The sequence below is a fragment of the Ascaphus truei genome, chromosome 4 (assembly GCF_040206685.1).
Source record: "Ascaphus truei isolate aAscTru1 chromosome 4, aAscTru1.hap1, whole genome shotgun sequence".
Taxonomy (NCBI): domain Eukaryota; kingdom Metazoa; phylum Chordata; class Amphibia; order Anura; family Ascaphidae; genus Ascaphus; species Ascaphus truei.
Window position 1 is genome coordinate 409,510,887 of NC_134486.1, and position 23,682 is coordinate 409,534,568.

A 23,682-nucleotide genomic window follows, 5' to 3' on the forward strand; every position below is an offset into this window, starting at 1 on the left:
TTTCTCTCAGGGATAACACTTGCGTTTCCGGTTTTAGGACGCTGACTCTGTGATGTTATTTGCCCTAACGTAACAGAGTTTAGTGAATCCAGCCCCGAGGGGGAATGTAATTCCTGAGTAAGGTATGCATTTCACATTTTCTTTTATTTGGGTGAAGTTTGGCATTTTCTCGTCCAAAAAGACACCAGCTTTCCGCTTGTGCGCACGCTTCGCGCAACTCTAGAACAATTCTGAGTATAATAACCCTTATAATGTTAAATGGACCCTAAGGGGCTGTAAGTTGTGAAATCGATCTCATACAGAGTCACATTGAAACAGCGATCTCGCACGGAGAGTCCCAGTGAATCAGCGATCTCGCATGGAGAGTCCCAGTGAATCAGCGATCTCGCATGGAGAGTCCCAGTGAATCAGCGATATTGCATGGAGAGTCCCAGTGAAACCGTGATCTCGCACGGAGAGTCCCAGTGAATCAGCGATCTCGCATGGAGAGTCACATTGAAACAGCGATCTCACACAGAGAGTCCCAGTGAATCAGCGATCTCGCATGGAGAGTCACATTGAAACAGCGATCTCGCACGGAGAGTCCCAGTGAATCAGCGATCTCGCATGGAGAGTCACATTGAAACAGCGATCTCGAACGGAGAGTCCCAGTGAATCAGTGATCTCATACAGAGTCACATTGAAACAGCGATCTCGCACGGAGAGTCCCAGTGAAACAGCGATCTCATACAGAGTCACATTGATGTAGCGATCTCGCACGGAGAGTCCCAGTGAAACAGCGATCTCGCACGGAGAGTCCCAGTGAAACAGCGATCTCATACAGAGTCACATTGAAACAGCGATCTCGCATGGAGAGTCCCAGTGAAACAGCGATCTCGCACGGAGAGTCCCAGTGAAACAGCGATCTCGCACGGAGAGTCCCAGTGAAACAGCGATCTCGCACGGAGAGTCCCAGTGAAACAGCGATCTCGCACGGAGAGTCCCAGTGAAACAGCGATCTCGCACGGAGAGTCCCAGTGAAACAGCGATCTCGCACGGAGAGTCCCAGTGAAACAGTGATCTTGCACGGAGAGTCCCAGTGAAACAGCGATCTCGCACGGAGAGTCCCAGTGAAACAGCGATCTTGCACGGAGAGTCCCAGTGAAACAGTGATCTCGCACGGAGAGTCCCAGTGAATCAGCGATCTCGCACGGAGAGTCCCAGTGAATCAGCGATCTCGCACGGTGAGTCCCAGTGAATCAGCGATCTCGCATGGAGAGTCCCAGTGAATCAGCGATCTCGCATGGAGAGTCCCAGTGAATCAGCGATCTCGCATGGAGAGTCCCAGTGAATCAGCGATCTCGCATGGAGAGTCACATTGAAACAGCAATCTCGCACGGAGAGTCCCAGTGATACAGCGATCTCGCATGGAGAGTCACATTGAAACAGCGATCTCGCACGGAGAGTCCCAGTGAATCAGCGATCTCATACAGAGTCACATTGAAACAGCGATCTCGCACGGAGAGTCCCAGTGAAACAGCGATCTCATACAGAGTCACATTGATGTAGCGATCTCGCACGGAGAGTCCCAGTGAAACAGCGATCTCGCACGGAGAGTCCCAGTGAAACAGCGATCTCATACAGAGTCACATTGAAACAGCGATCTCGCATGGAGAGTCCCAGTGAAACAGCGATCTCGCACGGAGAGTCCCAGTGAAACAGCGATCTCGCACGGAGAGTCCAAGTGAAACAGCGATCTCGCATGGAGAGTCCCAGTGAAACAGCGATCTCGCACGGAGTCCCAGTGAAACAGCGATCTCGCATGGAGAGTCCCAGTGAAACAGCGATCTCGCACGGAGAGTCCCAGTGAAACAGCGATCTTGCACGGAGAGTCCCAGTGAAACAGTGATCTCGCACGGAGAGTCCCAGTGAAACAGTGATCTCGCACGGAGAGTCTCAGTGAATCAGCGATCTCGCACGGAGAGTCCCAGTGAATCAGCGATCTCGCACGGAGAGTCCCAGTAAATCAGCGATCTCGCATGGAGAGTCCCAGTGAATCAGCGATCTCGCATGGAGAGTCCCAGTGAATCAGCGATCTCGCACAGAGAGTCCCAGTGAATCAGCGATCTCGCATGGAGAGTCCCAGTGAATCAGCGATCTCGCACGGAGAGTCCCAGTGAATCAGCGATCTCGCATGGAGAGTCCCAGTGAATCAGCGATCTCGCACGGAGAGTCCCAGTGAATCAGCGATCTCGCATGGAGAGTCCCAGTGAATCAGCGATCTCGCATGGAGAGTCCCAGTGAATCAGCGATCTCGCATGGAGAGTCCCAGTGAAACAGCGATCTCGCATGGAGAGTCCCAGTGAATCAGCGATCTCGCACGGAGAGTCCCAGTGAATCAGCAATCTCGCACGGAGAGTCCCAGTGAATCAGCGATCTCGCATGGAGAGTCCCAGTGAATCAGCGATCTCGCACGGAGAGTCCCAGTGAATCAGCGATCTCGCATGGAGAGTCCCAGTGAATCAGCGATCTCGCACGGAGAGTCCCAGTGAAACAGTGATCTCGCAGCTTACAGAATAAGCCCCTATGTACAGATGTAACAAGCCTAAGTGTCTTTGGTGCTGCTGCCACACAGTCATGTGACCACAAAGGATCGCGGCAGACACTGTCCCAGGCACCACAGCCTTTTGCTTGCAGGGCCGGAGACAGTAAGTCTTACTATATCTGTTTGCCGTTTGGTAGGCGCGCCTCTTACCATCTATCCAGCACTTTGCTCTGACTTAGCGGCTGCTTGCGTCAGTATGCGATGTGACTGGCATTGGTAATGGGAGGAGTTCGCATGTTATTAGATGTATCCATACCTGTGCGGAGGATCATCATTTTTCTCTATTAATCTTTAGCAACAAAGAATTTGCCGGCACACATCATGGCTTCAAATTTAGGAACTCTCACTTTTTCTCTCACCCCCATAATAGCTATTCTCGAATTGACTATATCCTAATAGACCAACAAATTAGCAATAATATTTCCTCAGCAGTAATTGCCCCCTCTGCTTGGTCAGACCACTCTACGCTTATAACCAAATTGGCTGGCCTCACGTCCAAAAATAAAACAAGGTCGTGGTCCTTGAATGAATCCCTACTACTGAACCCACAAAATCTCCAACTAATAGAAAAAGAACTGGCCCAATACTTTGAATTAAACAATACCCCAGAAGTTTCCTCTTTTACCCTTTGGGAGGCCCACAAATCAGTGATAAGAGGCAAACTGATTGCCCTGGCTTCTCAGAAAAAAAAAGAAAAAAAACAAATTGAAACACTAACACAAAAATTATCAGAACTAGAATCTACCCACAAGTCAAATCCATCTCGGAAAAATTACAGGCAGATAATCTCAGTGAGGGGCGAACTAAACCTTTTGTTAGTGTCAAACGCAGAAAGAGCTATAAGATGGACTCAACAGAAGTACTATGAAAAAAGTAATAAAGCAGATAGAATGCTGGCACGCAAATTAAAGCAAAAACAAGCTAAGGCTAAAATTCACAACATCTACACTAAAAATGGCTCAGTATCTCACAACCCCAAAATCATAAGTGATGCATTTAGGGACTACTACACATCCCTTTACAATCTACCAGGCCCAGTGGGAGACTCGGCTAAAGAGAAAAGAGCAATAAAAATTCGAAATTATCTAGCAAAATGCCGACTCCCTACTCTAGACCCAAACGACATCACAAACCTTGAAAAAACTATGGAGCCCCTGGAAATTATGGAAGCAATAAAATCCCTGAAAATTGGGAAGGCCCCTGGTCCGGATGGATTCTCTAATCTTTATTACAAGAAATATTCCACAACTCTCCTCCCATTTCTTACCAAAGTCTTCAATGAGATGACACTAGGCGCTTCCCCTCCTAGAGACATGCTTCAAGCTACCATAGTGGTAATCCCCAAAGAGGGGAAAGATCCCCTGCTGTGCTCTAGCTACAGACCTATTTCGCTATTAAATACAGATTTAAAACTATACGCAAAGATTCTGGCCAACAGATTAAATAGTATCCTCCCTAAATTGGTTCATCCGGACCAGGTGGGGTTTGTCCTGGGTAGACAAGCCCTTGATAACACAAGGAGGACAGTGAATCTAATACACGTAGCAAATCTCACGAAGTGCCCATCTCTATTACTTTCTTTAGACGCTGAAAAAGCGTTCGATCGATTAGATTGGCAGTTTATGTCAGCTACGCTTTCGCAGATGGGATTCACAGCCAAAATTTTAAATAGTATAAACACACTATACTCCACACCAACGGCCACTGTAAGGACGAACAGCTCTCTGTCTGACCCCTTTCCAATATTAAATGGAACCAGGCAGGGTTGTCCGCTCTCACCTTTATTATTTGCCTTAGCCATAGAACCATTAGCATGCCAGATAAGGATGAACCCCAATATTGCGGGTATTTCTGTTGGCCAGGAAGAATTCAAAATAGCTCTTTTTGCGGACGATATTCTATTGACACTTTCAAAACCCCTCACATCCCTCCCTAACCTTTTCCATGTATTATCAGAATTCGGCTCATTTTCAGGTTATAAAATTAATCATTCCAAATCCATGGCCCTTAGTTTAAACCTCCCTAAAGAATTAGTAAAATTACTCCAACTAAATTTTGACTTTAAATGGAATGCGAACCATATTAAATATCTAGGGGTTCAACTAACAAAACATTATTCGACCCTATACAACGCAAATTTTAAACCCTTTTTTGAGCAGATAGTCAAGGACTTAGCCAATTGGAACCCATATATAATATCCTGGTTTGGGAGAATAACCACTATTAAAATGAACATTTTACCTCGACTCCTCTACCTCTTCCAAACCCTCCCGGTTAAAATCTGTCAGAAAGATCTAAACAATATTCAGAAGAAAATTTTGAAATTTGTCTGGCAAAACAGGCGACCTAGAGTCCGCAAAGATATTCTTTATAAGTCCAAATTAGAAGGAGGCTTAGCTCTTCCGAACTTACAAAACTACTATAGAGCAGCTCAATTAGGGCAACTTGTTAGCTGGCATGCAAACCCAACCGAAAGGAGGTGGGTCGAGATAGAGGATTTGATCTGTTCCCCATGCAAAATAAAAAATCTTCTCTAGCTCAACAAAAAGTCTAGACCACCCGAGAGTCTCAAGAACCCGGTGATATCCTTTGCCTGTAATCTCTGGGACTCCCTCAAATCCAAGTTTCAACTAACTGGTTCCCCTTCCCTCATGCAACCCCTATTCTCTGAACCCTCCCTTCCTTTTTACACAGAAAACCCGCTCTCCCATACCTGGGTTCAAAAAGGACTCACGAGAGTCAAGGATATTCTCACTCAAGGGAAAGTCCCCCCATTCGCTTCTTTACAAACGAATTATGACATCCCCACGGCCGACTTTTTCAGATTTCTCCAGGTTAGGCATTATATCCAATCAGTCTACAGGTCAGGCCAACCCCAGGCTTTGACTTTATTTGAAGACTGGTGTCTACACCAGCCCCATATGAAGGGCATTACCTCCAGAGTATATCAAAGTTTATCCTCTATCAAGAGCAACCAAACCCCCGATAACTATATGGTATCCTGGGAAAAAGATCTTAATGTCTGTATAGATCTCGATACTTGGAAAGACATCTGGGAAGCTGCCTCCAAAAATTCATCGTGCGTTGTAATAAAAGAGAATATTTACAAGTTAATATACAGATGGTACATGACTCCTGCCAAACTGCACTCTTTTCTCCCAGGGGTCTCCCCACTATGCTGGCGTGGTTGTGGCGAAGTTGGGGATATTCTGCATATATTCTGGTCATGTCCCAAAATCCAACAAACTTGGACATAAGTGTTCACCTTAATACACAAGATCCTAGAAATCACTGTCCCACATGACCCAGTATATATATTGTTAGGCAAGCCAATAGCCAATATTCCCCGAAAAAAAGCTAGAGTACTAACCCAAATGTTAAATGCTACACGGTGTACAATTGCCAAAAATTGGAAACAACCTGCCCCCCCATCCTTAAACCAAATAAACAATAAAATCTGGCATATAGTTTATATGGAAAAACTCTCAGCCTATCTGAATGGCTCGACCTCACAATTCTCTGAGATTTGGGCTCCTTGGTTTTGCCATGCAGGTATATCCCCATACATAGATTAGAATACTTGGAACAGAGTGGTATATGTGACAGTTAAATTGTTGTGTACAATGCTATATTTTTACAAATGCTATCCCTTCCCCCCCTCCCCTATCCCCCCTTTTATATGTTATATGTTTTGTTAATTTTTCTTTTGTATAAAAAAAAAATGTTTAATAAAAATTTAAGTAAAAAAAAAAAAAATTCAACAGTACTGCTAAAAGACAGAATGTACTGTATAAATAGTTATACACTAAACGCTGCAAATAATATCTAATTGATAGTTACCATAGTGATAGTGATGGCAGATACAATATATATATATATTAATTTTTTTTTGGAAGGAATTTATTTTTCCCTTATAAGATATTATTGGATAATATGTCACTGGGGGTTTTGTTTGCCTTCCTCTGGATCAAAAAGTAAGTATAGATATACAGTAGGATACACGTGTCTGTTGTCTAAATTTAGCATACTGTAGGTTGAACTTGATGGACGTACGTCCTTTTTGTATTGTATTGTATGTCTTTATTTATATAGCGCCATAAATGTACATAGCGCTTCACAGTAGTAATACATATCATATAAATAACAAATAATATAAATAACAGATCATGGGAATAAGTGCTTCAGACATACTGTAAAAGTAACATTAAGGAAGGAGTCCCTGCTCCGAGGAGCTTACAATCTAATTGGTAGGTAGGGAGAACGTACAGAGACAGTAGGAGGGAATACTAGTAAGTGCGTCTGCAGGGGGCCAAGCTTTATGTGTCATGTGTCCATGATTATCCAGTGCTACTCAAATGCTTCTTTAAGCAGATGTGTCTTAAGGTGAGTCTTAAAGGTGGATAGCGAGGGGGCTAGTCGGGTATTGAGGGGAAGGGCATTCCAGAGGCGAGGGGCAGAAAGTGAGAAAGGTTTAAGGTGGGAGAGAGCTTTAGATACAAAGGGGGTAGAAAGAAGACATCCTTGAGAAGAACGCAAGAGTCTGGATGGTGCATAGCGAGAAATTAGGGCTGAGATGTAAGGAGGGGCAGAAGAATGTAAAGCTTTAAAAGTAAGCAGGAGAATTGAGTGTGAGATACGCGATTTAATCGGAAGCCAGAAGAGGGATTTCAGGAGGGGAGATACGGAGACAGATTTAGGAAAGAGTAGAGTGATTCTGGCAGCAGCGTTTAGGATAGATTGTAGGGGAGACAGGTGAGAGGTAGGAAGGCCGGACAGCAGGATGTTGCAGTAATCGAGACGTGAGAGAATGAGGGCCTGAGTCAGAATTTTAGCAGTTGAGTAACAGAGGAAAGGGCGTATCTTTGTGATATTGCGGAGGAAAAAGCGACAAGTTTTAGAAACGTTTTGAATATGAGAGGAGAATGAGAGTGAGGAATCAAGTGTAACCCCTAGGCAGCGTGCGTGGGCTACTGGGTGAATGATCGTATTTCCAATAGCAATGTGGAAGGAGGTAGTAGGGCCAGGTTTGGGAGGAAGTATAAGGAGCTCTGTTTTTGCCATGTTAAGTTTCAGTCGGCTAATGGCCATCCAGGATGATATTCCAGAGAGGCATTCAGAAACTTTGGTCTGTATAGCAGGTGTAAGGTCAGGGGTTGAAAGGTAAATTTGCGTGTCGTCAGCATAGAGGTGATATTTAAACCCAAAAGATGTGATTAGGTCGCCTAGAGAGAGTGTGTAGAGAGAAAAGAGAAGGGGTCCCAGGACAGAGCCCTGGGGTACCCCCACAAAGAGATCAATAGAGGAGGAGGAGGTGTTAGCAAAAGAGACACTGAAGGTACGATGGGAGAGGTAAGAGGAGATCCAGGATAAAGCTTTGTTCCGAATACCAAGAGTATGGAGAATGTGAAGGAGAAGAGGGTGGTCCACGGTATCGAATGCTGCAGAATGGTCGAGTAATATGAGTAGAGTGTAATGACCTCTGTCTTTTGCAGCGTGGAGGTCGTCAGTTATTTTAGTGAGGCCTGTTTCAGTAGAGTGAGCAGTGCGGAAGCCAGATTGTAGAGGGTCAAGGAGAGAATAGGTGTTGAGAAAGTGTAGCAATCGAGAGAATACAAGACGTTCTATGAGTTTGGATGCAAAAGGCAGGAGGGAGACAGGTCGATAGTTAGAAGGACAGGTAGGGTCATGCTTGCTGTTTTTGAGTAATGGTATGACTGTTGCATGCTTGAAGGAGGATGGAAAGGTACCAGAGTAGAGGGAAGAGTTAAAGATCTGTGTGAGCATAGGGATTATAGAAGGAGCAAGAGGTTTTAGGAGATGGGAGGGAATGGGATCAAGAGGGCAAGTGGTAGAGGGAGAAGAGGAGATCAGCAGTGACGCATCCTCCTCCGAGATAGCGGAAAAAGAGTCAAGAAAGGCAGGAGGAGAGTTGGGAAGCATTGTGGGATGGGAGGAGGCAACAGATGGGATGTTCTGCCGTATGGACTCCACCTTTTCCTTAAAAAAGTCAGCAAAGTCCTGAGGTGAGATGGAGGAAGAAGAGGTGGCACCTCATCTCCTATGTAACTATGTAACTATGATATTATGCAGCTGCCATCACTGGTCTGTTAAGTATGCGCATGTTAAATTGTGCTAACATCATATAGAAATGTAAAATCCTGATATATTTGCTGTATCAATAAAACCTCCATCCACCAACTTATTTGACCTAATAATAATAATAGTTTTTTGTTGTATAGGGCTGAAAGTGTACGCAGCGCAGTACATAGAACTTTGCAGGCACAATGCGTCCCTGCCCCGCAGAGCTTACAATCTAATGTTTGCTGCCTGAGGCACAGGGGGATAAAGTGACTTGCCCAAGGTCACAAGGAATGTCAGCCTACTCTAGAGTTGTCATTGGGTGCCACACATTGGGGCCTATTCTAGTAGCTACTTACCGCTAAGGTAATGAAGGGGTTCTGAACAGGCGATGCTCCTCCGGTAAGTTCATCTTTTCTTCTTTCTTTTCTTCTTTATATGTAATCCAATTGGGGGTGGATGTTGTCCCGTCATCTTCTTGGCTTCAAATGAGACAGTACAAGCCTTATATAAGGCATGTTAAGTCACATATGTGTGTCAAATGGTACACTCCCAATCCGATTCGCTGGTGTACCATGTGACTGGGTTTTTTAAAATTTTATTTTAAAGATGTGACGTCATCTTAAAGGGAGGGAAGCCAGCCAATCTGGAAAGCTATGCTTCCCTCCCTTTAACATGGCGCCGCCAGAAAAAAATAATGACTGCCATCATATGGTACTCCAAGCAATTGGATTGTGAGATATACCATGTGAGGCATCACATGCTACACCCCCCAATCTGATTGATTGTTTTACCATATGACAGCTTCCATTTTTTTTAAGGATGCGACGTCCATCCCTTTAAGATAACGGGGCCTGTAACATGGGAAGCAGGGGGTCCCCGAACCTGACATTAATGCAGTTCTGCTCCGGATACCCCTACTAAAATACTCTGTGATTAAAATGTAAATAAAAGCAGTGCAATGGCCTGTAAGAGCTGTGCATGGAGATACAGCTCTCTCTGTGCAGGGAGATCGCCTGTGAGAGCTGTGCAGGGAGAGGCGACTCTCTCTGTGTTGCTCTCTATGCAGCTCTTACAGACTGCGGGCAAATTGCACGGGCAGAACTTAGCAAAAGGCTGAGATAAGGTTACTGCTATGCCAAGTGGTATTGGCAGTTTCCTACCTCACGGTTTGTGACTTGTGGTAATGGTTTCTGATTTTCTGAATACCATGATAACACAAATGTCAAACCGTTCGACGGGGTCATGCCAAAACGTTCGAGATGGCAGCAATTTTATCGGAGCTACTAGAATAGGCCCCATTGGGTGCTGGCTCTGTATGTTCTGTTTATTCCAATACTGCTCAGGATTTGCCACAGGGAGACACTGATGTGTTCAAAATGTGCATGCTGAACTTAAAACACTGGGGGTGTTTGCTACCTTTGATTTCTGACATATTCACAGAGATTCATTGTCGGTAAGGCCTTCCCCTTTACAATTCTCCGGGCAGGTTTATAAAACGTTGCTAGCTTCAGTGAGTGCAATAAATTCCGAAGAGAGTTTCAGAGCCCCCATCCAAATAAAGGGCATTAGAGGTGAACCTAGACAAGTTTCATTATTCCTCATCAAACTGTGCTGCAACTTTACTTGAAAGAAGTTCAAGAAAAGGAGTGGGAAGCAGGCCATGAATTATGAATAACCTGAAAGTAAAATACTGGGTAGACAGCAGATAAATATTTGATCACAAGGCAGGTGAAGGATCACAAGCAGAGAACACCTGATATTGCACATTTTTCAATTATTCACAAGCTTGGAATACGAACACTTGTTATCTAAATTCATAAAAGGCATCATTGAGAATTAGCAAGATGGGCAGCAGTGGGTGACGAGGAGTTATTTCAAGAAGCTCTTTAATTTATTGGTTTGAATTTAAATGTCCCATCAGTGTAACAAGTACTTTTTCATAAAGTACATTTTGTTTGCAAATTAATAGGAGTTGAAATAATTTAGAGGTACACCGGCTTTTATCCACTAGCCAGGCGGGCAGTTGATGTGATAATTTGGCATTTCTGCACTGCTGGCTTTGACACACTGTAGCTGACTTGCATGCTACAGTTTGTATTGCTGCTATTATGTCACTTTATTAATGCGACGTACTCAACATAATATAGTGAAGAATAATACCACGAAGTGCATGATACATTAATGCAAACATTGAGAGACTGGAGTCCCTGACCCAAAGAGCTTACAATCTAATTGTGAGAAATACAGAGACAAGAGTATGAGAGAGAGAGAGACACACACACACATACAGAGACAAGAGTACGAGAGAGACAGAGAGAGAGAGACATAGAGAGACAGAGAGAGAGAGAGTCAGAGAGAGTCAGAGAGAGACAGAGAGAGAGAGAGACAGAGAGAGACACAAAGAGACATAGCGAGACAGAGACAGAGAGACAGAGAGAGAGAACACACAGAAGAGAAGAGTCATGAGGAAGTTCAAGCTGGAAGGCCACTTAATTTACCTTCTGTAAAATCTTATAAAGGACAAATAAAGCGCGGCCCCAATTTTGCAAAGAGCAGACATAGAGGGATATTATGCGTCAAAATCCAGACCTCATCCGACTTGGTATTCAGGTGAAGGCCCTCTGCGTTTATCCGCACTTCGCATTGCGGCAGAGACACAGAAGAGAAGAGTCGCCGGTATGCCTTTCCAGAGATCTTGCAAGTCGTCGGGCCTGGTATCAGCTGCAGGGACACCTACTGCTGAGGAACACTTCAGGGACTCTTTGAACAGGGAGTACATGGTGAATTCTGCAAGAGGCAGGTGGTCCTCCCAATCGTCCTGCTGCTGGGAGACATAGCACCGGAGGAACTGCTCCAACGTTTGATTGGTCCTCTCAGTCTGGCCATTGGACTGCTGGTGGTAGGCAGAAGAAAAATGGAGGTCAATTTCCAACCGACGACAAAAACCCTTCCAGAATCTCGCCATGACTTGAGAACCCCTTTCGGAGACAATCTGTGTTGGTAAGCCATGCAGGCGAAATACCTCCCAGATGCCAATATCTGCTAGCTCTGGAGCATTAGGAAGCTTTTTCAGAGGGATGAAATGTGTCTGCTTGGAGAAGTGGAGAACCATGACCAGGATTAACATTATGCCCCAGGAGGGGGAGCTCCACAATGAGATCCATGGAGAGGTGTGTCCATTGACGGATGGAACAGGAAGAGGATGTAGCCCACAAGGTAGAGTGTGTGGCACCTTGGTTTGTGTGCATACCACGCAGGCCAAGACAAAGTCTACTAGAAGGTCCACTGGAGAAACTGGGAAGTTTTCTTAATACCTGGGTGACCCACAAATCTGGAGTGATGACCCATTGGAGGACTGGTAGACGAAGTGGGGAGGGGACAAAGAGCCGACAAGGAGGTATAGAGATACCAGCAGGAAGCTCAGACGGGGCTTTGCGAATGTGGTACATAACAGTGGGAGTTATTGCGGCCACAATCCTGGAAGGAGGGATAATGAGACCCTTGTCAGTTTCCTGCGAATCTTCAGAGGCAAATTGGCAGGAAAGAGCATCAGCTTTAACTTTCTTAGATCCCAGTCTAAAAGAAAGAATGACGTTAAAGCGGGTGAAAAAGGAGCCCACCTGGCTTGGCGGATGTTCAGCCTACACACCGCCCGAGGTCCTACAGGTTATGGTGGTCTATTAGTTTGGTCACAGGTACTGAAGTACCCCCGAGGAGATGTCTCCATTCTTCCAATGTGATCTTCACCACCAAGAGCTCATGATTCCCGAAATAATAATAAGTTTGTTCTTGTAAAGTGCTGCTAGTTTTACGTAGTGCTTTACAGAGACATTTTGCAGACACAGTCCCTGCCCCTTAGAGCAATCATTTCAGTGGCTGGGGAATGACTTACATCCAGCTGTATACACTCGTGATGAAGCATCCTGACGGTAGCTGTGAGCAGAGGAGTCTCCTGAGAGATAAGGCCGGGCCCAAGCAGTTTGCCATCCAGTTCATAGATGGTCATAGACAAATATTGCCTTTTGAGCAGAATGAAGGGCGAAAGCCTTGTCCACGAAGGATCCTGCAGTCCCCAAATCCACTAATGCCTGGGTTGACATGGAGCATCCCTGCCAGGAGAGGTGGATGGGTAACATCAGACGGTAGGGGGAAGGAGAACAGAAATTAGATGTGCCCAAAGAAGGTCCTCCCTCCTTCTCTAGACCTTGTTGTTTCTGTCTTCTTCAGACAGGAGAGAGCTATATGCCCTTTCTCACCGCAGTAGAGACACAGCCTGGTCGTACATCGGTGGCGCTTCATTTCCTCTGAAAGTCCCGTACCCCCCAACTGCATGGGTTCCTCCATAACTATAGTTGGGACAGGAAGGAGATTCGGAGGATGAGGTTCTGGATAAACCAACAGGATTTGCTGATCCCTCCTACACTCTTGTTGCCTTTCCAAGATGTGGATGTCCAAGAAGATGCAGAGTGTTATCAGTCCTTCTAGGTCTGCCGGGATGTCTCTGCAGGTAAGTTCATCCTTCAGCCTTTTGAAGAGACCTTGCTGAAAAGCAGCTTTCAGGGCTCCCTCATTCCAGTCAGTCTCCGCAGCCAATGTCCGGAATTCGACTCTGTAGCGGCCCACTGGGCGACTCCCTTTTTGAATCCGCACAAGGGGGGCTCCGGCAGTGATTGCCCGACCTGGAGTTTTCAAGACCCTTCGGAAAGCCTGGATGAAGACTTCAGAGTCATGAAGGAGGGGAGAACACTTCTCATGCAAAGATGATATCCATGCAACAGCTTCACCAGAAATTAGAGACATGATAAATGCCACCAGAGATTGATAGGAACCGAAAGAGGACGGTTGCAATTCTAAGTGGATCTGGCATTGATTCAGAAACCCCCTGCAGCCATCGGGGGAGCCAGCATAACATTCAGAGTTGGGGATAGCTGGCTTCTTGAGAACTACTGGAATCAGTGCCGCTTGCTGGACAAGAGGAGTGGGTGCCGAAGAGGAATCGGCAGGGAATGCAGAGAGAAAACAGGTATCGAATGTTTGCGAGGTGGAGGCGATGGAGTCCAATTTAGTATCCAATGTAGTCAGGTGGGTGGAGTGCTTACCCAGGAGTTGGCCCTGGAGGAACACAGCCTTCTCCACCTCTGTGGGGTCCATTGTGTGGCCTGTGCAACGTGTTACAACTGTGCATGTTGCTTTGTACTGTTTAGGAGACAGACCCACTAGGCAGAGGTGGAGAGAAGAGACTGACCCGTACCTGGGATCTTAATCCTGAATCAGTAGAATAGTGGGGTCCAGTTCCGGGGTCAGGGCTGGAGGCAGGATGGTCATGGTCATAGTTCAGGGGTCAGCGTTGGAGAGAGGCAGAAAGGTAGATGTAAGGTAGTCCGGCTGCAAGCAGGGGTGTGAGGCAGGCAAAACAAGGCTTCCAGCAGGACACACGGTAAGGAGTACCTTGCACAGGCAAGGTTAGAGGGGAATGGAAGCCTGATAAAGGGAGGAGGCAGGTGTGAGCAATCCAGCTGAGGAAGAGGCTAACTTCCCGCAATGGCGGCCATGTTGGTAGAGGCAGCAAAGTCAGAAGGCATCCATGTTGGAGATCGTAATAGCCACTGCCCTTACTTGTGAGTCAATAAGCAGTGAGGATGTGACAAGCAGGGAATTCTGGGAGAAAAAATAACAGCGACAGAGTATCTGTGATACTGTAGCAATCCTTACACTAAAATTGTGTGAATAGGTAGAGTTTGAGAATTATCTGGTGGGGGAGGAGGGGGAGAGTATTTATAATTGACAAACTTTTTATATAATGAATTTAGTTTAATGAAGATTTGGAGGGATCGCATCTTTATCAAGACTCTGAGCATACAAAAGAGCTCACAACACTTGTGAAGTTTAGTTTAATTTTTTATTGAGATCCAGTATTCCTCAGGCTGAGACATCTGCACAAAGCCGATTAATGACACGTAGAGGTAATAGGCCCACAACTCCGCTTCATGTTGGATGCTGGTTCTGCAGTGTTGTGCGAGAAGCAGGCTGCAAAACACACACACACACACACACATACAACCGTTTTATTTGATAATGAATCACATTATAAGTTGTTTTTGGAACCCATATAAAACATGTGTATTTGAATCCACATTAATCTATGTGTTTATTAAATGGGATTTAATCATTTTTTTTATATACCCATCGTAATCTCATGGCGTCAGGTTCACAGAACAGTACAAACAAAAATAACCATTTTTTCATGGCTAAGAATTACAGATGTAGCCAGGGAAACATACCCGCTGCCGGAGGAAAGCCGCGGGCAGACAACTGCACCATTCCCAAGCAGTGGGGAAGAAAGCCGCATGTAGACAGCACGGGAGGGGGTAACCATGCTCTATAATAAGGGTCAAGCCTGTTTGGTTACCCCTGCTCCGTGAATAAGGGTCCCAGAGAGTTAGCTCTTGGACCCAGTAACATTGTATGATCACATTGTACTTTGTGCAATGGGGCCTTTTTTTCCGGGCATGCCATCAAGCGGGGGTTGCTGGTGTGTGAGTTTCAGGGGGGGGAGGGGTTGCGGAGGAGCCGTTGCCGGGTCCCCGGTGGATGTGCCCAGGGGTCATGGCTGATTCTTGGATACATGTGGGCACATTGTCCCAGCGGTGCTTCCCCTTGGGAACGTGGACGCGACTAACCACTGGGGTGCCCTGCTTCAGCACAGCCCTGACGGGATAGTGAGGCACAAGGATGGATGTGTGTTCCTGTGGCTGAGGGAATCCCTGGATTAGGGGGGGGGGGTACACCAGATAGTGCCAGGTAACCCAGAGCCAGTGTAGGGTTTGTGGGTGCCCAACCATATATGGGGTTGCGGTGACTGGGAGTCCGAGCTGAGTCGGAGGGAAAGTATGTGGGGAATGAGGCAGGCACAGATGAAACAACAGCATTTTTCATTTTCTGTTCCCTGTACCCCCAAGACTTTCACCTAAAGTCCCACATAGCTGAAGGGGTTCCCCGAGACTCAGTGTGTATTAAAATATAGTTTTAATATGTTTAAACATTCGGAACCGATGTCCAAACAGGCAGTCCGTGCAAACCCACAGGTGCCGGTATGTCTGCTGGACATCGGAGTTCAAAGCAGTCAGAGGCTGCCCAGAGGTGTGAACGGCATTTGGTCAGCGGGGAAATGCGGAGTACTAGGACTGGAGATCAACGGCAGTCTTTAGGCATTGGTTGTCAACATGTCCCCTACCTCTGGTGGATATTAGAGGAGGGACACTCAGTGACGTGGACTTGGCGTGACTCTGACTCCTGGCTGGAGTCACTGGGGCCATACAGTGTCTCCCAAACTCCTAGTTTTCGAACCCCAAGATCGTCACCAAAAGTGCCACATAGCTGGAGGGGTTCCCGAGACTCAGAGTTTATTAAAGTGTATTGTAATGTGTTTTTACATTCGTAACCCATGTCCAAACAGACAGCCCGTGCAAACCCATAGGCGCCGGTATGTCTGCTGGACATCGGAGTTCAAAGCAGCCAGAGGATGCCCAGAGCTGTGGACAGCATTTGGTTAGCGGGGAAAGGCGGAGTACTACAGTAGGACTGGAGATCAACGGCAGTCCTCCGGGATGGCACGTGTTCTGCCAGACCTAGGGGCGCCTGCTACTATATACTGGCAAATAAAAGTATAAAAACAAAATCATATTTCCAGAGGGACGAAAATAAATGACAGATTGTGTAGAAAAAGGTTACTACTGTAATATAGTGTATGATCTACATCAGGGGTGAGCAAAATGGGGGTGGGGGGGTTTGAAATTTTATGGAGGTGGGGAGGGGCAGCACTTAGAGGCCCCACGCTCTTCCCAAAAGCAATAAATTGAATGCCTAGGGAACGCACGCAAGGCCTCTAACTCATTTACTTGGTCTCTGCCGATTTCTGGTTACGTGTCGCCACGGCAACGCGACGTCACATGACATCAGAAGACGCCGGACAAAAGGTAAGAGAGGAGTAGGCAGGGGGGGGGGGGTCGCAAGCAGTGGGAGAGAGGTAAAGGCTGGGAGGTGCAGACTAAAAACTTTGCGCACCCCTGGGCTACATCATAAAACGTACCAGGAAAGGATAAAGGGCCTTCACATGCACAGCGTGGAGGGGAGGAGGGAAGACGGGCGAATTTGATTGTCGAAATTAACATTTGTAGCCAAAATTGTGTTTTTTTCCACATATTTTCACTTTTTTTTTTTTTTATTAGAATATTCACAAAATATTAGTTTAGATTATTAGAATATTTAAAAAAAAAATCGCAAAACAACCTTTAAAACAATAACAACATATAATAATAATAATAATAACTTTATATATATATTTATACTTTATATAGCGTTTTTCTTCCCATAGGGAAACAAAGCATGTCCCAGTTACACAAAGGGGAAAAGAAGAAAACATTTAAGTTGATAAAAGAGACCAGACACAAGGAAAGATACAATACAGGATGGGACGGCGCTGTAGCTATTAAATGCCGGACAGGTTGGGGTTCATAAATGAATTGCCTGGGTAACCAGGGAGGTCCAGAGTATGGTAAAAATATTCCAAATTTAGAGAATATTCAAAAGTTAAAAATATAATAAAATTTCAGCACATTCGCCCATCTTTAGTGACGAGGGAGAGGGGGCATGGGATTAATAGTGTATATCAAGGGGGGTTTCAGCAGGGTACGGGATGTATTTCAGGGAAAGGGAAGAGCAAGAGGTCGTGCTCAGAAGCTGAAGGGAGGGGGGTTAAGGTGAAATGTGAGGAAGTACAACACGAGAGGGACGGTGGATGTGTGGAATCGCCTCCCAGCGGAGGAAGTAGGGGCTAATACAGGAAGGGAATTCCAACAGGCTTGGGACAGACATGCTGTAAGGGTCTAGCCAATTATTAAGTAGGGTCTAAAATTTTGCAACACATACTGTAGGAATCTAGGAAATAAGGGACATTGTATAGCGGGGAACGGTCCCTCCCCAATCATTACTCCTTATCCCAATCTACAGTATAATCCCAATGATGGCTCGGTAAGGAATTACTCTGTGCAATGAGGGAGCCATTGCTTTGTTCGCTGACGTGTGTGCAAAGCTGCGTTCTTACTTAAAGCCGCTTACGTTGTGGGGGTCCCCCTCTCTGAATGGTATTTTTGTTAGGTTAGTTAAATGGCTGTTGATCCATCTATATAAAACAGACAGCAGAGCATGGGCCGACTTTATCAGCTGTCAGATACCGTGACTCAGACAATCAATACTATTTGATTCAGCACCACTATTTCATCCGCTGACTTGTTACAAGAAATGAGTCCTAGTAAAGAGCCGATGTGGGAATAGCAAGAGTGACAGTTCTGGCGTGTTTGTATTAACCAGATGTCACATGGGTTTAAAAGGAACATGATGGACATGTTCTGCAGCACTTTCACCCCGTGCATACTCACTCTGCCAAATACACCCACCTACACCCACCTAAAAACACATATGTTTGAAAACCAGGCGCGGTGATGCAATAAGAAATCTGACTTTTCATATGGCAGGATTACCCTATACATAATAAGTGGGAACAAAAACAGTTCAAATACAGATATTTCGTTATTTACATTGTTAAAGGAGCAAAACAAGACGACGATGTTTTTAGATATATAAATCAATGAGGCAGGCGTTTTTTCGAAGCTGAACCCCGTTCCTTTCAGCTCTGGGGGACCCCCTGCTTCCGGAGATACTTACCTGCAAAGTAAGTGCCGGTAGCTGCTCCGGCTCAGCACGCAGGGGTTTAAAGTTTAAAGCTCCCGCGTCACGTGGGGCAATTGGAAGCCGCACCGATGACATTGTCCCGCAGGACGTGAAAACTTGACACAGTGGACATATTGTGAATTCTGGCAGCTGAGGAGACGACTGAGCCACTGATTGAGCCACCTGTGCTGAAGCAGGGATATCCTTAAAACCTGACCTGTTGATGGTCCTTGAGGACTAAAGTTGCTCACATGAATGATGTAGCATCGTCTATCTGTATCTCTGCCACACGGTGTAAGAAAAACGCAGGACTGGAAATACCTCCAGGAAATGACATTTTTCTGAAAACGTTATAATTTATTAGCTATTTAACCAGACAAGAATCTGCTTCTGTTAAATTCTGCATCTGAGAAGCAGGTCCAAATAACCATTCCCATGCAAAACCGGTCTTTTTTATACTGTAGAATCTCTCATACTTTTAAACTAGGATTATGCAAAGTCCAAAATCAGCATTCTCCCTTAAAACCCCCATTATGATGCATCCTGAATTACAAGTATGTCCTGTTATTTCCAGTTCTTTATTGTTATACACTATTAAGCTGATACAGCATGCTCTGCGTGCAGAATGCCAAGGGCAAAATGCATCTATTGTTAGTTTGTGACAGCAAATGTCTTTTTTTCTATGGTCCGTTGAGTGACAGAGGGGACGTTGTGCCCGAGTGCCACGGCCCCATGTGACAGTGTGTCCACGTGACTACGGTGGCCATTCTGGAGGAAATGGATGAGGAGAGATCCTGCTCCGTTTCCTCACTGGTCCATGGAGACGAGATCTAACCCAGGAAACAAGCTTTGTGAGCATGACATAGTGGAACCCTGGAGTGCCAGTCCCCATAGCGTAGTGACTACATCTTGTGGCACTCAAAGGGTTAAAGTGGCACTGGCAGGACGCCAGTTATGGTCACTGGCAGGCTACACCGACCTGCTACCGACCGGCTATGTCCAGTCAACGAGGCTTCCTCTGGGATTGGGGTTCATGTTGGCAGCACCGCTACTCCTTCTCCAGGCTGTGCGCCTGCTGAGAAACTGCCGTGCGACACCACAAAGCAGCGATCCTGGGCCGCCTGGTACCGGAGATACTTTGTTTTATTTTCCCGGTTTACTTCCTGGGTTTTTTTAAGTCATTTTATTACACCGTGGGACACAAAAGATTTTGATTTCCTTGAAGGGAGGAAAACACTGGGAGTATGTGGGAATTGAATTTGGTTGGGCCAAGGACAAATCAGAAGACTGGGTCTCCTGCAAACGTTAGGACATAGTCCCAATCTTTGCCCTATCATGTCTCTGTGTTACTCCGTCCCCCTCATGTCTCTCTCTCTCTTACACCCTTCATGTCATTCCATCTTTCCCCTTCGTTGACTCTGCCCTCCTCTCGTGCGTTTCTCTTCTTTCCCCCCTTCTGTCTCTCACTCTTTTCCCGATTTCTTTCTTCTTTCCTTCCCCGGACGTGTTTCTCAATCTCTTTTCCCCTGATCTGTCTCTTTCCTCCCATCTCTCTCTTCCCCCTTTCTACGTCTTTCTTTTCCCTCTTACTGTATGGATTTCTCTCTCTCATTATTTTCTCTTGGTGTTTTTCTCTCTTCCTTCCTACATCTCTTCTTCCCTTTCATATCTGTATTTCTCCGCCCCTCCCTCTCGCCTTTCTCAGCCTGTCTGTCATGCTGCAGCTTCAGCCTCGCCCCCTGACTGAGGCTCCACCCCATGACTGAGGTCCCACCTCCTCCCTCTCGCCTTTCTCAGCCTGTCTGTCATGCTGCAGCTTCAGCCTCGCCCCCTGACTTCGGCCCAACCCCTTCCCTCTCGCCTCTGTCTCATCTAGCAGCTTCAGCCCCTCGCTGCTCCCTTAGAGGCCCCACCCATTAACTGAGGCCTCCGATCACTGTTGCAGGCTCTTCTCAGAGAGTAAAAAGACTGCAGGGGAATGATTGAACAGCAAAAACACTCCGAAAACAGCACTGTTCAACTCACCGGGTGTAAAAAAAATAAAAAAAGGTTTATTGAACTACATGATTAAAACAAAAACATACAAGGGACAAAACAGGGGAACTCTCATCAGAGAGGAAGGGATTTCCCCTCTCTGTGCTCACTGCATCTCAAGGCCCCCTGCAGGTAACAGACATGCAGGCAGTTGGCCGGACCCCTAAATCCACTGGCCCCAGGGTGGCTGTACCGGCTTTCCCCCTTTGTCCACTAGTTCAGCTCCGCAGGGAACCCCCCATCCCAACGCTGTAAACCTAAATGAATGAGTAGGTGGGATTGCGGCATTAAATTGTGTGAATAAAAGTGAATTGCTACAAATCACTGTTTTTGCTTCAATACGTAGATCACATTACAACAAATTTCAAATAATAAGAAACATGTCAAGTTTTAATTTGGGGAGATCTAAAAAGATCTAAAACTGTCAATCTGCCTGACACGATTGGTCACTGGTCACATTTAATGTACGGTATGTTATATATTTACCAGACAAAGTAGCATTAATCATGTTATCCAAGGCTGGCGCTAAGGGGTACTCCTAGTATGTCATTTGCATATCATTACCCAGAATCCCTGGCTGCAGAGGAAGCATTGTATGCTAAGAGATAATGGAGAAGAGCAGGGTGCAGACCTGCCTGAGACGTGATTGTGTTGCCAGGGTTCATTTTATCTCCTAGTAGGCAAAATTGGATGCAAATGGGCTGGAAATCGTGATAACTTCCAATGAACCAACATGATCCGCCTTTGTAGATCCTTTCAAGACCATTAACAGCCATTGTTTTTATAAACCAAACAGGGAAATGGTCCATGAGCGAGAAGAGAAGAGACTTGTGAGGTCTTGATAGGTCACCTACAAATTACATTTATACAATCTGTGCATGTAACTGCTTTAAAAGTGATTGTTTCTAAGGAGATACAGGTTCTGTGATGAAAAACAAAGCATTTTCCTCTTTCCAATCCCACGTTTTTCTTTTTACAGACTTATCGGGACGTTCCGGATGGTGCTGCAGAAGGTGGTAGAGGAAGCCCAGCTGGAAGTAACGGACACTCTCATCGATGACAATAACTCAGCCATCCGAGTACGTACTCTCTACTGTCCATCTAATAACGGTCAGCAAGTATTACTAAGGGGGGCTCAACTCCAGTCCTCAAGCCCCCCTCCTCCCCAACAGGTCAGGTTTTCAGGATATCCCTGCTTCATCACGGGTGGCTCAATCTGGGGCTTTTTCGACTGAGCCTCTGATTGAGCCACCTGTGCTGAAGCAGGGACTGCTTGAACCACCTGTGCTGAAGCAGGGATATCCCAAAAACCTGACCTGTTGGGGGAGCTTTGAGGACCGGAGTTGAACACCCCTGCTATGTTTTCCTATTTGTTTTTATCTTGCAGGCAAGTAGAGTATGTTCCCCCAGTGAGACACTGCCATGAAAATTCATGAGCAATTGTTCTGTCTATACCATCGCTTTCTGCACTATATTATGCATCAGTGCCAGCTTAGCTCAGTGAATTAGGCCCATAATGTGCAATATGTAATGATGCATACATAAACCTATTTATCAACAAATATAGGAGATGTTGATAACTAATTCAGTGATGTGCATGCAGGGCATTCAGGCAAAGTGATGGCATTGTGAGATGCCCCCTGAGCTAGAACATGCACCTTCATTGCTGGACTGCTATGTAAGGGTGCGAGCTTCCAAGAACGCCAAGACCCATGTTCAAGAAGCAGGGCTAATCCATAAGACCTGTCCGGGTGGAGGAAGACACAATGGCTCGAAATCCTCAAAGCTGGACGAGGGATCTCGCACCCGGTCTGGCGCAAGCTGCTATAGATTTGAATGGAAGTTACCTTCAGATCAAGCCCAATATCCCGCATCACGCTTTGATGACACCAGGCCTTTGTCTTTTTTTGGACAATGACCCCTGGCCTGGTGTTTTGGACAATGACGCCTGGCCTGGTGTTTTGGACAATGACCCCATGCCTGGTGTTTTGGACAATGACACCTGGCCTGGTGTTTTGGACAATGACCCCATGCCTGGTGTTTTGGACAATGACGCCTGGCCTGGTGTTTTGGACAATGACCCCTGGCCTGGTGTTTTGGACAATGACCCCTGGCCTGGTGTTTTTTCGCATAGCACCCCTTGGTAAATATGGACTTTAATGTGTTTTACTCTGGAATTCAGCTCTTTTTTTTACTACAAAAAAACATTTAACAGAATGAGATGTACAGGTATGTACAATGCAATGAGACTTAAATATGTCAAATGTAGGTTCAGTGCTGCGGAGCCCTGCAACCTGCGCTCCTCCTGTGTCGCCGAGCGCGGCACCCAGCCGCATTCAGATAATGGGATTTATATCCTGCGCAACGAAACTGGCTAATCCGCAAACGCAGGGACAACGCCATCGGATCTCCTCAGTGCAGCACAAGTCAAAGAACGTGCCAAATAAAAGTGCCAAATAAAAGTGCCAAATAAAAGTGCCACTACAGAAAGGGATGTGGATAGCAGGTATATTTACTAATAAAAAACCCACCGACAGCTGGAAAGGAAAATGTCCCTGGAATGAACCCTCCCGTGTGCACAGTCGCTGCTGTCCTATCACACCTCCCAGTCGGGATTTCACTTACTGTACAAATAACCCAAGGGAGGTATATTATAGTGAAGACATGCACGGCACCATCATATACTGCAGACACGAGCTGTCCCCTAATAAAATCCTCGCTCTGGTTATTTGGATTTTACGGGTCTTCGGGCGCCTCTGATAATGAGAAATATCACTTGGACAATAGGACGGTACTTTTACCTACTGTACGTGAAGAGGTCTCCATATCAAGAAGGTACAAAGCAATGTGATTTATTATAAGGGCGTGGATCTCTGACAGTGGAAATTGTTGGGACAAAATCATGTCTGTGGACATTGTATCAGATGGTATAATGCAGGGGTGCTCAACCCTAGTCATCAAGCCCCCCCAACAGGTCAGGTTTTCAAGATATCCCAGCTTCAGCACAGGTGATCAAAGACTGTGCCTCTGATTGAGCCACCTGTGCTGACGCAGGGACTCAATGGGCCACCTGTGCTGAATCAGGGATATTCTGAAAACCTGTCCTGTTGGAGGTGCTTGAGGTCTGGAGTTGAGCGCCCCTGGTATAATGTACTATACAAGATGGTCCCCTATATTGAATGGTGTTATTAATAATAATTAGAGGGGATCCATAGCCGTGAGGCAGGGGCAAAGGTCATCTAATGCAGGGGCGC

The 23,682-nt window shown here is 46.0% G+C and overlaps 1 protein-coding gene across 11 annotated transcripts in view; it reads left to right on the forward strand.

The window, feature by feature from the left end:
• OTOF (otoferlin) overlaps positions 1–23,682 on the forward strand; it is a 398,008-nt gene that overhangs the window by 171,464 nt on the left and 202,862 nt on the right. For all 11 annotated transcript variants that reach the window (XM_075598737.1, XM_075598748.1, XM_075598742.1 and 8 more), the window contains exon 4: positions 21,408–21,507. In XM_075598737.1, the coding sequence (XP_075454852.1) occupies positions 21,408–21,507 (100 nt within the window). The remainder of the gene's footprint in view (positions 1–21,407; positions 21,508–23,682) is intronic.